At 35.4% G+C, this 12,522-nt stretch overlaps 2 protein-coding genes across 2 annotated transcripts in view; one reads left to right on the forward strand and one right to left on the reverse strand.

The window, feature by feature from the left end:
* LOC124632004 (sushi, von Willebrand factor type A, EGF and pentraxin domain-containing protein 1) overlaps positions 1–3,041 on the forward strand; it is a 73,797-nt gene extending 70,756 nt beyond the window's left edge. Inside the window, exons 33-36 of the mRNA XM_047166658.1 lie at positions 138–288; positions 735–933; positions 1,117–1,442; positions 1,938–3,041. Of these exons, the coding sequence (XP_047022614.1) occupies positions 138–288; positions 735–933; positions 1,117–1,442; positions 1,938–1,969 (708 nt within the window). The 3' untranslated portion in view covers positions 1,970–3,041. The remainder of the gene's footprint in view (positions 1–137; positions 289–734; positions 934–1,116; positions 1,443–1,937) is intronic.
* Positions 3,042–4,171: 1,130 nt separating this feature from the next.
* LOC124632007 (probable phosphoserine aminotransferase) lies at positions 4,172–10,650 on the reverse strand. Its single transcript, XM_047166661.1, has 8 exons — positions 10,436–10,650; positions 10,187–10,317; positions 9,226–9,341; positions 8,773–8,934; positions 8,099–8,193; positions 6,332–6,501; positions 4,831–5,094; positions 4,172–4,421 (listed from the first exon to the last, which is right to left on the reverse strand). Exons 1-8 carry the CDS (start codon positions 10,484–10,486, stop codon positions 4,316–4,318), a joined length of 1,095 nt encoding a protein of 364 aa, XP_047022617.1. The 5' UTR covers positions 10,487–10,650; the 3' UTR covers positions 4,172–4,315.
* Positions 10,651–12,522: the final 1,872 nt, after the last annotated feature.

A 12,522-nucleotide genomic window follows, 5' to 3' on the forward strand; every position in this document is an offset into this window, starting at 1 on the left:
CCTATTTATTCCTAATTACGTTCCCTTTTACCAAATAATATCTTAAGTTCTCATAAAATCTTAATATTATATAACCACCTTGTAGAATATTTTTGAAGTATGTGAAAATAACCTTTTGCATAATTTTATTTTTCCAGACATCAGAGTCAGAATGCACGAACCCATGTGAGATGAGTGGCCCGGAAATGCACTGCGATGTCAATGCTTATTGCCTTTTGATACCGGAGACAAGCGAGTTCAAGTGCCAATGCAAGCCGGGCTTTAACGGCACTGGAAAAGTCTGTTTAGGTAAGACATTTTTCAAGGATATCGATTGGTTCATCTTTTCCAATATTTCATTTAAGCACTTTGTAGATTCTTCAGCGAACTTTTCCGCTAAAATTAAGCTCCTATTGGTAAAACCTCATTCGAAACTTGATGCCTGTATAATGGATACCGAATTCTTGTACGACAGCTAATTTGTATTCATCGTGGGAAGTATTCTATTGAATTTCGCAAATTTCGTGTAACTCACAAATATCTCAATTGGAATTGATTTCGAAATCAATTCTGCGAGAATGTTGACAACCTTTTTATACAGGAGCGTTGAAGTGTTCTTTATGAGAACATTTAATGCGAAAATCGGTTAACATTTTGACTCCTTTACACTTCTTTGTATAAATTCATGTCATTCAAAATACAGTCATATTTACAATATTATTACTATTTACAATATTTCTATGTTCAACCAACAGATGTATGTCAAGACTTCTGTGACAACGGAGGCGAATGCGTGAAGGACGCGAGAGGTGAACCTTCTTGTCGCTGCACTGGCTCGTTCACCGGGCGCCACTGCAGAGAAAAGAGCGAGTTCGCCTACATCGCCAGCGGAGTCGCAGGAGGAGTGATCTTCATCATATTCTTAGTGCTGCTTGTATGGATGATTTGTGCGAGGTAAGTTCAATTATTTTCATGAAATAAACACCACAGTATGTTCTGGAATTTTGAAACTTTTTGAGATACGTTTGTCCCAAATGGGTACTCCAAGTAGCATTCTCGATTGTTCTGTAAATCAATTATTCTTCCACAGACCTAGTTTGTCTGTTAACCAAATTAATAATGTATCCCCTTCAACAGATCGACAAAGAAGAAGGAACCAAAGAAGACATTAACACCAGCTATCGACCAAAACGGCTCCCAAGTGAACTTCTACTACGGAGCGCATACGCCGTACGCGGAGTCCATAGCACCTTCACATCACTCCACGTATGCACACTATTATGATGACGAGGAAGACGGTTGGGAGATGCCCAACTTCTACAACGAAACCTACATGAAGGAAAGCCTTCATAATGGCATGAATGGCAAAATGAACAGCTTAGCGCGATCCAACGCCAGCATATACGGGACAAAGGAAGACCTCTACGACAGACTAAAGAGGCATGCGTACCCGGGTAAGAAAGGTCAGTATGTTTGTAGCACTTAGATTAGTGCGCACTTTTGTTATTATGAATGCAGCTTTTGCACGTTTCGCTTTTTAGATGTAGGTAGATGCTTTGCTGTTTTACAGTAGACCGTAGTTCGTAGAGCACACAAAATGTACAAGTTTACCAAACACATTATTGCATAAAAAACCCTTTTGTCCTTAAAATGACTTGAATCTACTCGTCATACATTTCTCCATAAATAAAGACCTTTGTCCCAGCCTACGTTCCTTTAATAATTATCTATTTATGTTTCACGACATCGTAAAATGACGTCAACTCATTGTTTAAAACAAACATCAAAGACTGAATGCCTGATGCAAATAAGTACAGAATGAACACATTTATCACGATTATTTACGTTCGTACAAACAAAAATTCCACTTGCACAAACAACATTATCGGTCACTGGGGTACGCCTGCAAAGCGTAAATAAAATGATGAAATAAACTAATAAGTGTATTTCGTTTGCAGATAAGAGTGACAGCGACAGTGAAGGTCAGTAAGTGTAACAAGGGACTGCGTTTTGTCGTATTCTGGTCAATCTTACATAATACTTCGTACTAGTTTCAATTCTCGGTGTCCCCGGCAGCAACAGTTCACATCATTGCGCACTACATACGGCGACAATGTGTAGCTCGCGACACAACCGAGGGTTCAGTATGTTATTGTAGAATGTCGTATTCTATTAGCTTTATTAAGAATTTTAGTTGTAACGTTATGTGTATTAACACACTCACTGTTTAAATTACAGCCCCCACCAAATATACTTATTTAAACAAAAATATCGTCACAAAAGTCAAAGTTTATTGAAGGCGTTACATTATTTCTAAAACAGTGATTGTGTTGATGTTCTTAAATAATCATCGACGAACAAAATGCTCAAGTACTTTAAGGCGAACACTGCCATATCCGAAGCAGGGAGTACTCACAATTATCAACGAATATTGTAAAAATTACATTCCAACAACATTCCGATTTATAATCGTGTAAATATAATGTTATAAAATATTTTGTATATTTTTTTAGAAATCTGTTCTTGTAATGTTAGTAATAATTACTTTAGTGGAACAATTAGCGTAACGTTTAATTGTTACTAACATTAGGAACGGCTAGGTAATATAAATTAACGGTTTATGTTTTGTAATATAAACTGGACTGTATTATTATAATTCTGTGTATGAATGTGAGTGTGTGCTATGTGACAGTGAAATGTATAGAATGATATTTTTTTATAATTATCACGTGAATATATGGGACATGTATTATATACGTTTTGTATTAAAGTATTTTTAAGCTGATAGAATTTATAGTAAATACATAATCTTCCTAACCCTGAATACTGAACGTACTAGGATCAACAGTAACAAAATATATAAGAGAGTAAGACTAGTTCTAGTTGACATATATCCCTTTGTACGTACCTAAAGAAATGTTATAGTGAAATACTCAAAGATTCTTCATCAGGTGGTCAATATTCCATCACAATTTATTACCACGTTAGTGATTACATAATAAAGATATTTTTTTTTTTACAAAAATTTTAATGAAATAAATTTTAATACGTATATTTATTAAGAATTTTATTTTATTTACTATCCATGTCCATTTCCAACCCCTATAAAAAACCCATCTGTCATCATAAAATATATACTATGGCTTCAGACTATACTAGATTTATTTTAAACCATGTGAAGGCATCAATGCCTTTCGGTATTACTGAAAAATAATTAGGTAATTCTATGTAATTATCAAAGTATTTAAATATCAGCTCTTCACAGGAGTTTTAGGTACCTACAAATTAGTTTTTCTTATCATCCCATATCTTTTGTAACTATTCTTAAGACATGATATAAAAACGATACCAGTTTCGCGATAAGGTCAGGTGACCAGAGCAGTTACTAACTGGCTCGGGGTCACACTATCGAAGTCTCACCGAATTATAAAAATATCTAGTGACCCGCCGACCTGACACTGTTAGGTTGAATTGTACCGTTCTTAATAACACCTAATGCAGATAAAATTACAAAAAAAAATGGTTTACGTCTGCAATTTCACCCGTGACCTGAAAGATATAGAATCTATCCGGGTGATGCTACCCGGATAAAAGTTTATCTCAATTGGTTTAGCTGTTTCTGCGTAGAAGCGTAACCGACAGACAGACAGTTTATTATCGAATAAGTAGCATTAGGTAAATTTCGCTTTTATTTTAAATACAGATTAAAGTATAGATTTATATTCAGAATATTTAACAAAATCTTTATTTGCTACAAAACTACTAGGATATGGAAATCATTACTTTTTTTAATTAATGGAAGTCTGTTATCAACAACAATAGGTCGTGTCAATTACACTAGAGATTACATTATTCCGATACACGTACTTTTAGTTAAATGTCATCGGAGTCAACTATCGCAAATAAATAGTTTCTGATACGATACGATGACGTAATATCACGTTAGTCATCAAGTAACCACGGTATAAACTCATGATATAGTATACTATGTAATATGTACACATGCGTAGGTATAGTTTTGTTTTGGAAAGCATTGTTATTGTTATAGAGATCGAAAGTATGTATATTATAAAAGCAATCTCAGTAATTACTTGACCCATTTTGAAAGATTTCACTATTAGTTAAAAATGTCCTAATAAAGTGTTATCATTATTTTTTTTTTAATTTAGAGGGAATGATAAAAAAGATAAAATTTTGTATTAAAAACTATAATTGATTTTTCGATAAAAACCTCAGCACAGCCAATACATGAAACTTAATTTTACTTAAACAATACGCGATATTCGCCATAAAATGTTGAATACTTAGTAAAAAACAATAAATATAAACTTATAAATTACTTGGCATGTTTGTTCATGAAGTCTTTCATGAATTTCGCTAGAACTTCCACCTCGTCTACTGAAACTGCATTGTAGATTGATGCACGGATACCGCCGACATTTCTGGAAATTAAAAAGGATTGATTAACATAGGATAGAAGAAAAGATAAATTATATGGTTCTTTTAATAATACACAATATGGATAGTTTTAAGGAGAGCCAGAAGTGCTAAGGTGTAGCCAGTTAAAGTCAGATGTATAGGCGAAGTACATAAATAAAGAAGTATATTAGGAAGTATTTGGAAGTAGTACATAGGGGAGAACATAAGGGCGTACAAAACCAAAGTCCAAAGCTCAAGAGATTGTGTGCTAATAGAATTTAACACACAGATAAAAAGTAGTGTACCTAAAGAGTTCTTTATGCACATAGTAGTTCCCACGGGAAACTGGTGTAACTGCTAGCAGAACCCAGTATGTCAGAGATTATAGATTAGAGTATTCATGCAGTAATTACATTTGTGCGTATAAATTACCTGTGTCCTTTAAGCTGAATAAGTTTTAAAGCTTCAGCGCCCTTCAAAAACTCTTTTTCTAAATCTTCATTGGGTGGCGATCCAATTCTGAATGGCACGTTCATTTTACTCCTCGCGTTCTTAGCTACGGGCGCGGAATAGAAGCCGTTGGATTGTTCAATGGTTTCGTATATTAAGGAAGCTTTCTTCGTGGCTAATTTCTCCATAGCTTCTACACCTCCGTTCCTTTCTACCCATTGTAGGACTCTTCCCATTACGTAGATGCTGTAAGTAAGAGTGACGTCATATTATTAGAGGATATCCAAAACTCCGATTTGTGATTGGTTTATGGGTTAAATACTAGGGCAAAATAAACACATTTTGAGGTACTTTTTTTTTAACGACGTCAAAAATCATCAAATGGCCCCTCCCGCTGTAGGTTAGCAGCGGTGAAGGAGTGTCAGACTCTTACTGACTAAAAACCGTCGTGTTCCGTCGATATACCGCGGCCCTAGCACATAAAAAGGCCTACTTTTTATGTGCTAGGGCCGCGGTATCTCTTTCGAACAACCCGCAGCCCCGGCAGGCCTTGGCCCTTCTGGGCCCCGCTGGGGTTGCTGACATCTCTTTGAGGAGCGCGTGGAACAACGCGCGCCGCCGACACGGGCCTGTCGTCTAAAAATAGACATGAGCGATGAGCCACCCGAACTCACCGCCCACAGACCCACGCCTACGGTGGCCGGGAGTCGTGTCGCGACAACCAACGCCCGTGGTGCGCCCTTCCCATGCGGGGCACTCCTGGACTGTGTGGTCCACCGTGTCCTCGGAGCTGTCCGCACAGTGGTGACACCCGGACGCCTCCTCACGACCGATTCGATGCAGATACCTCTCGAAACAACCGTGTCCGGTGAGGACCTGCGTCATGCGGTACGTGAGGGCGCCGTGACTCCTCCCGAGCCACTCCTCAAAGAAGGGACTTACCGTCACTATGGTGGCGTGCCCTACATTTTGTGGTACTGCGGTCGAAACTACTTTAGTTTTTTTCCGCCCTAGTTCTTTTGAGTGAACTAATCGAAAAAATATGTCTTAAGAAAAATTTACTTTTATTTTCTAGCTATCAGTGCACATGAGTAATTTTATACTGCTATTGTATCTTAGGTCACAACCGCGATGATAATATGAAAGTCATAACCGCATTGACAACCTGAGCAATTGAGATTACCCCCTGCGTAGAAACAAACAATATCAAGTAATTACGCTTTACCGTATGATAACAGCTACTTTTAGACAAAATACGAGGTAGATAACAAGAATACCTTCTTATAATAAAAAGTATTTTTCCGTCACGCTATCTTGAAAACATCAGAACAATAAATACCTTTATGAGGCACGCATTCTAAACTATTAATTCCAAACAACTATCTATTTTAACTAACTATTTTATCCGTTTACGAGAAGAAGTTCTTCCGGGAAGCGGCTGAAACTGCAGTAAAAGAACTAGTAGAGTAGTAAATATACTTACGCAAACATAGGAGGAGTATTAAGAATAGAGTCGGCCTTAGCGTTAGCAGTCCAGTCGAACAACGAGGGGCATATTGGCAGAGCTTGGTTGAGCAAGTCTTCTCTAACGATTACTAAGGCTACTCCAGATGTACCGATGTTCTTCTGTGCTCCTGCGTAAATCACGCCGAACTGAAAATAGTGGCGTATATAAGTTACTAGAAGAAGTTTCGCAAGGTGGGTATTTCTGTTCCATTTATTGATTATATTTCGTCGAGTAAGGTCGGCTATATAAGGTCCTGGGGCCCTCTCGCACCCGGATAAAATTCCCCAGTTTATCTGTATCTCCAATGTGTCAGCTACCTCTATACGAATGTTAATCACAATCGGTTCTGCCATTTTATCGCAAAAGCCTAACTAAAACTGACCTTCTCATTTATAATATTAGTAAGCCTATCGTACCTATATTACCTACTAGAACCACATATTACTAATAAAAATATCCAAAGAATGTAACCTATGTATGCAGTATGTAATGACTCAGTAAGTAGGAGTTAACCAGAGGAAAACCCGAATTCGTAAACAAATAAGTTACAGCAGTAGTTGCTAAGGCATGTTGAAAACAATGTTCATCATTAATCATATCATATCAAAAAGATACCGTAACAAAGTACTACTTATGCTTATGACCCCCAAAAGGGAAGGACGATTCTTTATCGTACAGAAATATTGCTGTTTATCAGACATCTATATTTTATGTTATCATATCATTCCTTGAGCACATTCTCGGGTGATACTCACCCGCTTGATAAAGGTTCGATACAAGAATTTTAATTTCCAGCATAATAGAAGTCTCCCAAAATTAAGAAAAAATAACACTAATGTAAGGAGCTCTTATCAAGTGAAACAATATTGACCTAGTTATCACCGAAAGAGCACAAATATAGCGAAAGATTTTCTTTGATATTGTATGGTACATTTAGTTTTGAATATCGCAACAAGAAAGCAAATCTGTCTTTTAATTCAATGAATAAGTATCTCATACACATGTTTGCAATCCATACATGTATGTTTATATAGCATTCAAGCATGTCTCCATATATAGAAACACTTGACCTTTTATACATAAGTGTGATGAGTAGTAAATATTTCATCAAATCAAGAAATTGTTATCAAAGATTTCATAATGTTTACCCACCCAAAACAAAAATGTGAAAGACTGCCAAGTTCGATAATATGGGAATGCTTCGCCTATAAAAGAAGTGAGATCTGAATAAGTACCAAGTTCCATACACATACCTCAGTTAAAAATAGTTACTTTTTAATGATGTTACTTGTATTTTAGATAAGTGAGGGGGTCTCAACAGATACTAGAAATTTGATATGCGTAAATAAAATAGATTTTGAGTTACAGGGGGGTCGAATTTGGCCCGAAATGGTTCGTGTAATATAACCCACGGCCGGTGTGTCGCCTTTTTTGCTCGAACTTGGCGGACACACTGCCGTGTGTCTAGATATTATACCCAATAGTTATCGGTTCTGTGAAGTAATTAAAAAATTACTTTGAGTTGGAACTGGTTTGTTTCATTTACTATCTGATTGAGTCATACTGAACTATGCTTGGTAGCCTATAGATAAATATGTAATTAGTTTTTTTGACCACAGTATCAAATAATTAAATCAGTTATTCTCCTTGACGTATACTGTAAAATTTTGCAATAGAAAAAGTACCTTGTTTTGACTTGCATCCGGCTCATTTTACCGTCACATTAATGAATAATATTCTTACCTTAGAAACATCAAATTTTCTTGACATAATATTTGAAGACATGTCAGCAACTAATGGCACGCCTTTAGTATCGGGAATAAAGTCAAACTCCACCCCTGAAAAATTGAAAAGCCAGAATTAAAATAATTACTAGTAAAATAAATTCAATGTGAAATCACTTGGACCTTAGCTAATTACTATAAATAAGCTCATCAAACTGAACTAATCTAGCAGTTCTAGTACTTATGGGTTATTATCTACATATACTAATATCATAAAGCTGAATCTTAGGAACTACTGGCCCAATTCGAAAAATTGTTTCAGTGTTAGATAGCCTATTTCTCGAGGAAGGATATAGGCTACCCTTTTTTTAGGTTCTTGAAGAAGTTCCCACAGGATGTGGGTAAAACTGCTAGCTTTATTTTCTATGATTTGATACATAGCCATTTTGCATGAACTCAAAAAGAAAATTGCAATTCAATTATGCATTACATCATTCTTCTTATTTGATAAGGCATCAGTTATGCCAGTTACTAAACTAAAGCATGAACTGTAATCTGTGATGACCGATTTGTTCAAGTTTATTATGTATATTACATAAATTTTTCTTTAAATTATATACTTTTAATTAAACCTTATTTACCATGCTATCATTAATAAGTAAACTGCAGCTTATAAAGTCTCAAGATAGTTACCATGTATAGTTTCGTTGGCACAAATGTGTACATATGAGGCGTTGGGGTCGAGATTCCACGTGGATTGGTCAGGGATTTGATCATAGCGTTCAAGAGGAGGTAGTACCAGGTTCACTTTGCCATATTTCTTAGCTTCTTTTGCTGCCTTTGCGGACCAGTCACCTAAAATAAAATAGTATAATATGGCAACTTTTCATGTTTCTTCAATCAAAATGTATTTTTTTTCAAAATATGTATGTTTTACCAACACAACATCACAGCTATGTTTTAACACATTGAGGATGGCATTTAGGATTGCTCAAATAGATGTCTTTCAGTCAGTGGGTCGTCTTAGGTCTCTTAACTCATGTGTAGGATATATAATTTTTATATTATACATTTTAAATTTTCCGTTGCAACTTAAAAAAATGTTTTCAGAGCTGGAAATCAGTAGTGAGTACTCAAAATATTTACCAGTAACGACATAGTCTGCAGTTCCAGTTCTGGATATCAAGTTAAGAGGAACAGCAGCGAATTCTCCTGTGCCACCTCCAGCCATAAAGATGATTTTATAGTTAGCAGGGACATTTCTGAAAAGTTAAAATCGGATTTAGAAATAGAACACAACATGTACAAGATACAATCGTAATAATTTTAATAAGTGATTGACGACAATTTCACTGACTAATATTATTCTAATTGACGCTATCCCACGAAAAGGGCTTTTTAGATTTATAAAAGCTGAATAGGACAATAACGATTAATTATTATCTTGTTTACATTTTTGGAGATCAACAAAGACAAAATGACAACAATAATACCTGTCATTGTCAATGTCAAGTACTTTTTAAACAAGTCGTCCTTGTAATGGGCAAAGGTCAGATATATTAACCCTGCAATGCTAGAAAAAAAAGTTTTCAACCATCTTTCTTAGCACTAATATTTGCATCAAAATACTGTAGCCGTAATATCTTCATATTTTATAGTAACTTATGCTGAGTATACATAACTGAAGCCCATACAACAGATAACCAACCCACATGGGCTATTTAAATAAATTGTACTCACAATAGTAACAGAGATATCTATAGAACAAATATTATCAAATATAATGCTTTATAATCTTATCTTTCGCGAATTCTAGGTGTAACTAGGCCAATTACTGGGTGTTACTACGTCAATTATTTGTTAAATTACTACGTCCTGCCAATCATACCTTTTATTTATACATCAGATGACTATTGTACCAAATAGAAATTACCGGTTTCTGAGTACTTTTGTTCGCGTATTCTGAGTATTTAAAGTATAATAAACAAGGCGAACAAACGTAGGTGCCTACTTAGAAACCGGGCATTAAGTCCGCTCATTCGTAAGACATGACCAATTGATATTAAAATAATGTTAATTAAAAATTAATTAAGATATAGGTACTCACAATAATCTTCTCACAACATTTTGTACTTCTGTATTAAATTGCATATAAGCCTTGGTTCGGTGACTTGTCTCAAGTAAACTTATACCAGAACCATCAAAGTCTGTTAGTTCTTTCCTCATGATTTCGTAAACCTGGTGAAGACGACATATTTAAATTATGTAAAGTGCTGAATTATATTAAACAAGACATGTGTGGAATGTTCAAATAATTAACTGTTAAGGGTACTTAAAAGTCACGAAAAGTACTTACTTCTTCTGGCATTTTGGCTGGGCCAGCACCAAAGTTGTATATTTTCGACATGTTTGTAGTATTTGAATTAAAAAATAGCGCGCAACAGATTGTTCAAGTTATCAAACGACACTATGTCACAGTCACAGGGCTCGCGCGATGTACTCAAACTGATTCGTTGGGTTATCGCCCTGCCTTATTATGTCGGCGAGACGACCGGTTTGCTGAGCGCATGAACGACATTCATTCGTGTGCAAAACACTGAGAACGGTACGAATATTTGCTGAAATAAAGCGTAATATTGCACACTGTTTTTATGTAGCGTTTGAAATATTTATCAACAAAGTTATTTTTGTAGAAAACAAGCGAATTTTTTTGGTAGGTACTTCTAAAATATTTATCTAAGATTTAATTTAGTGGGTAGCACTCAAAAAAGATAAAATTGCACTTGCGGAAGCCTTGGTCATAAAGTAAAAGTAAAGGAAATAATTAATTGAACTTATTCGGTTTTATTGGAGTGGTAGGTACATATTTAATTACTCGATTTTACCTACTTTCTTTTCAATGCTATTGTGTTACTTACAGTTTTACGATGCACAGAAAATAATTATATTGCCTTTTTTAATGAAGCCACTATTCATCACAGATAGACCTGCCTACCTATTAGGTATTACGAAGCTAACACGTGCCTAGATGGTACCTCGCAACTGGTGGTTTAAGAAAGTCTTCTCAGTACTGTATGTGACTAGCTTACACGCTTACAAGTTTCATCAAAATCTTTTTGTGCGTGAAGCACGCACAAACACAAACGATTAACTATGCCCACCTATGGGCGTTAAAATACATTTTATCACAAACAATTGAATTGATTAAAAACAATTGAATGCTCTACTCCGATTCATGCTAGTTGGAGCTACCCTACGTACCTATACGTGTCTACTCGCGAAAACTTGGTACTACTAGTTGAATTGATTCAAGGTTATTAAAGGACCGGCTTGCCTACTATACAGACATCCGTGCTCATTAATTTCTAATCACGTATTTTTCTGTCACTAGGTATGTAGGCGGGAAATTAAAAAAATATCTGACTTGTAATTCTTATTTGATATTTTTTTATCAAAAAGCAGTCCCGAAAAAACTACTTCTAGTAATACCGGTATCTTTTGTCTTTTCACAAGCTCCAGACTGCATTTATGTGCATAACTGCATTTGTGTGGTACACACACATGCTAAGAAAATGTATGTTTTTTTTATAAAAAGAAAAAATATTCCGAGTTACTCTAACATGAGCTCAAAAGGTTATCTACATATCAGCTGACACAATAAGCCCCGCCTTGGTACTACAAAATCATGACGTCCCGGGAGTAACAACTGACCCCGTTTTATTGTTTAGTACCTTGCATCATTTTGAAAAAAAATCCCTTTTCCTCATGATAGTGAGGTCAGCACTCCTTATCTTTTTCTCCACTTCACTCTATCTTCGACATCGCTATTGGATTCTATCTTTCCCTATGCAAATATTAAGAGCAAGTTACCTACACTTACCCATAAACGGCATGTACTTACCTATCTACTTAATTGCAATAATTGCTTAGAAACAACTTGTGGAAGAATTAATTGTCTGCGTATTCACGCAAAACGTACGTAATGGTTGATGTCTGATGGATTACTCGTTCATTCTATAGCAACGTCTTCATATTCTCTGCCGACGAGTAATAAGTACGCCGCTTTCATTTTATTATTTAAAATTGACAATATAAAATATATAACCAGTCATCAGTGTATAGTAAAAAGTCTTTTAAACTGAAACCGTATAACTTCACATTTTAGAAATACGCGGGAAAATTGAAAAAAAATACAGTCGGTAGTATATAAGTAAGCAAAGTGTAATAAATTATATTTGTTGTTTTCACTAAGTAGAGAATTTTGTATGAAATGTTAATAATTTCCTTATAACAAAATAGTAAATTATAACCCTTGATAATGCTCAAAGGTCCATATACTTCAGTACCCTTATTACTTTGAAGATATGTAACAGTAACGTGAACTACTTTCTTAAGCTTGTTACATTATTTCAAGTCATTCATTTTACAAAATAAAACTCTTAA

The sequence above is a fragment of the Helicoverpa zea genome, chromosome 7 (genome assembly GCF_022581195.2).
Source record: "Helicoverpa zea isolate HzStark_Cry1AcR chromosome 7, ilHelZeax1.1, whole genome shotgun sequence".
NCBI lineage: Eukaryota > Metazoa > Arthropoda > Insecta > Lepidoptera > Noctuidae > Helicoverpa > Helicoverpa zea.

What these genes read in the sequence shown, in the direction of transcription:
- LOC124632007 (XM_047166661.1), bottom strand. Translation starts at nt 10,486, where the DNA reads ATGTCGAAAATATACAACTTTGGTGCTGGCCCAGCCAAAATGCCAGAA. An exon ending in CAGCCAAAATGCCAGAAGAA is followed by an intron (nt 10,318 to 10,435) that starts GTAAGTACTTTT and finishes CGTCTTCACCAG; the next exon opens with GTTTACGAAATCATGAGGAA. An exon ending in TGCAGACTATGTCGTTACTG is followed by an intron (nt 8,935 to 9,225) that starts GTAAATATTTTG and finishes ATTTTATTTTAG; the next exon opens with GTGACTGGTCCGCAAAGGCA.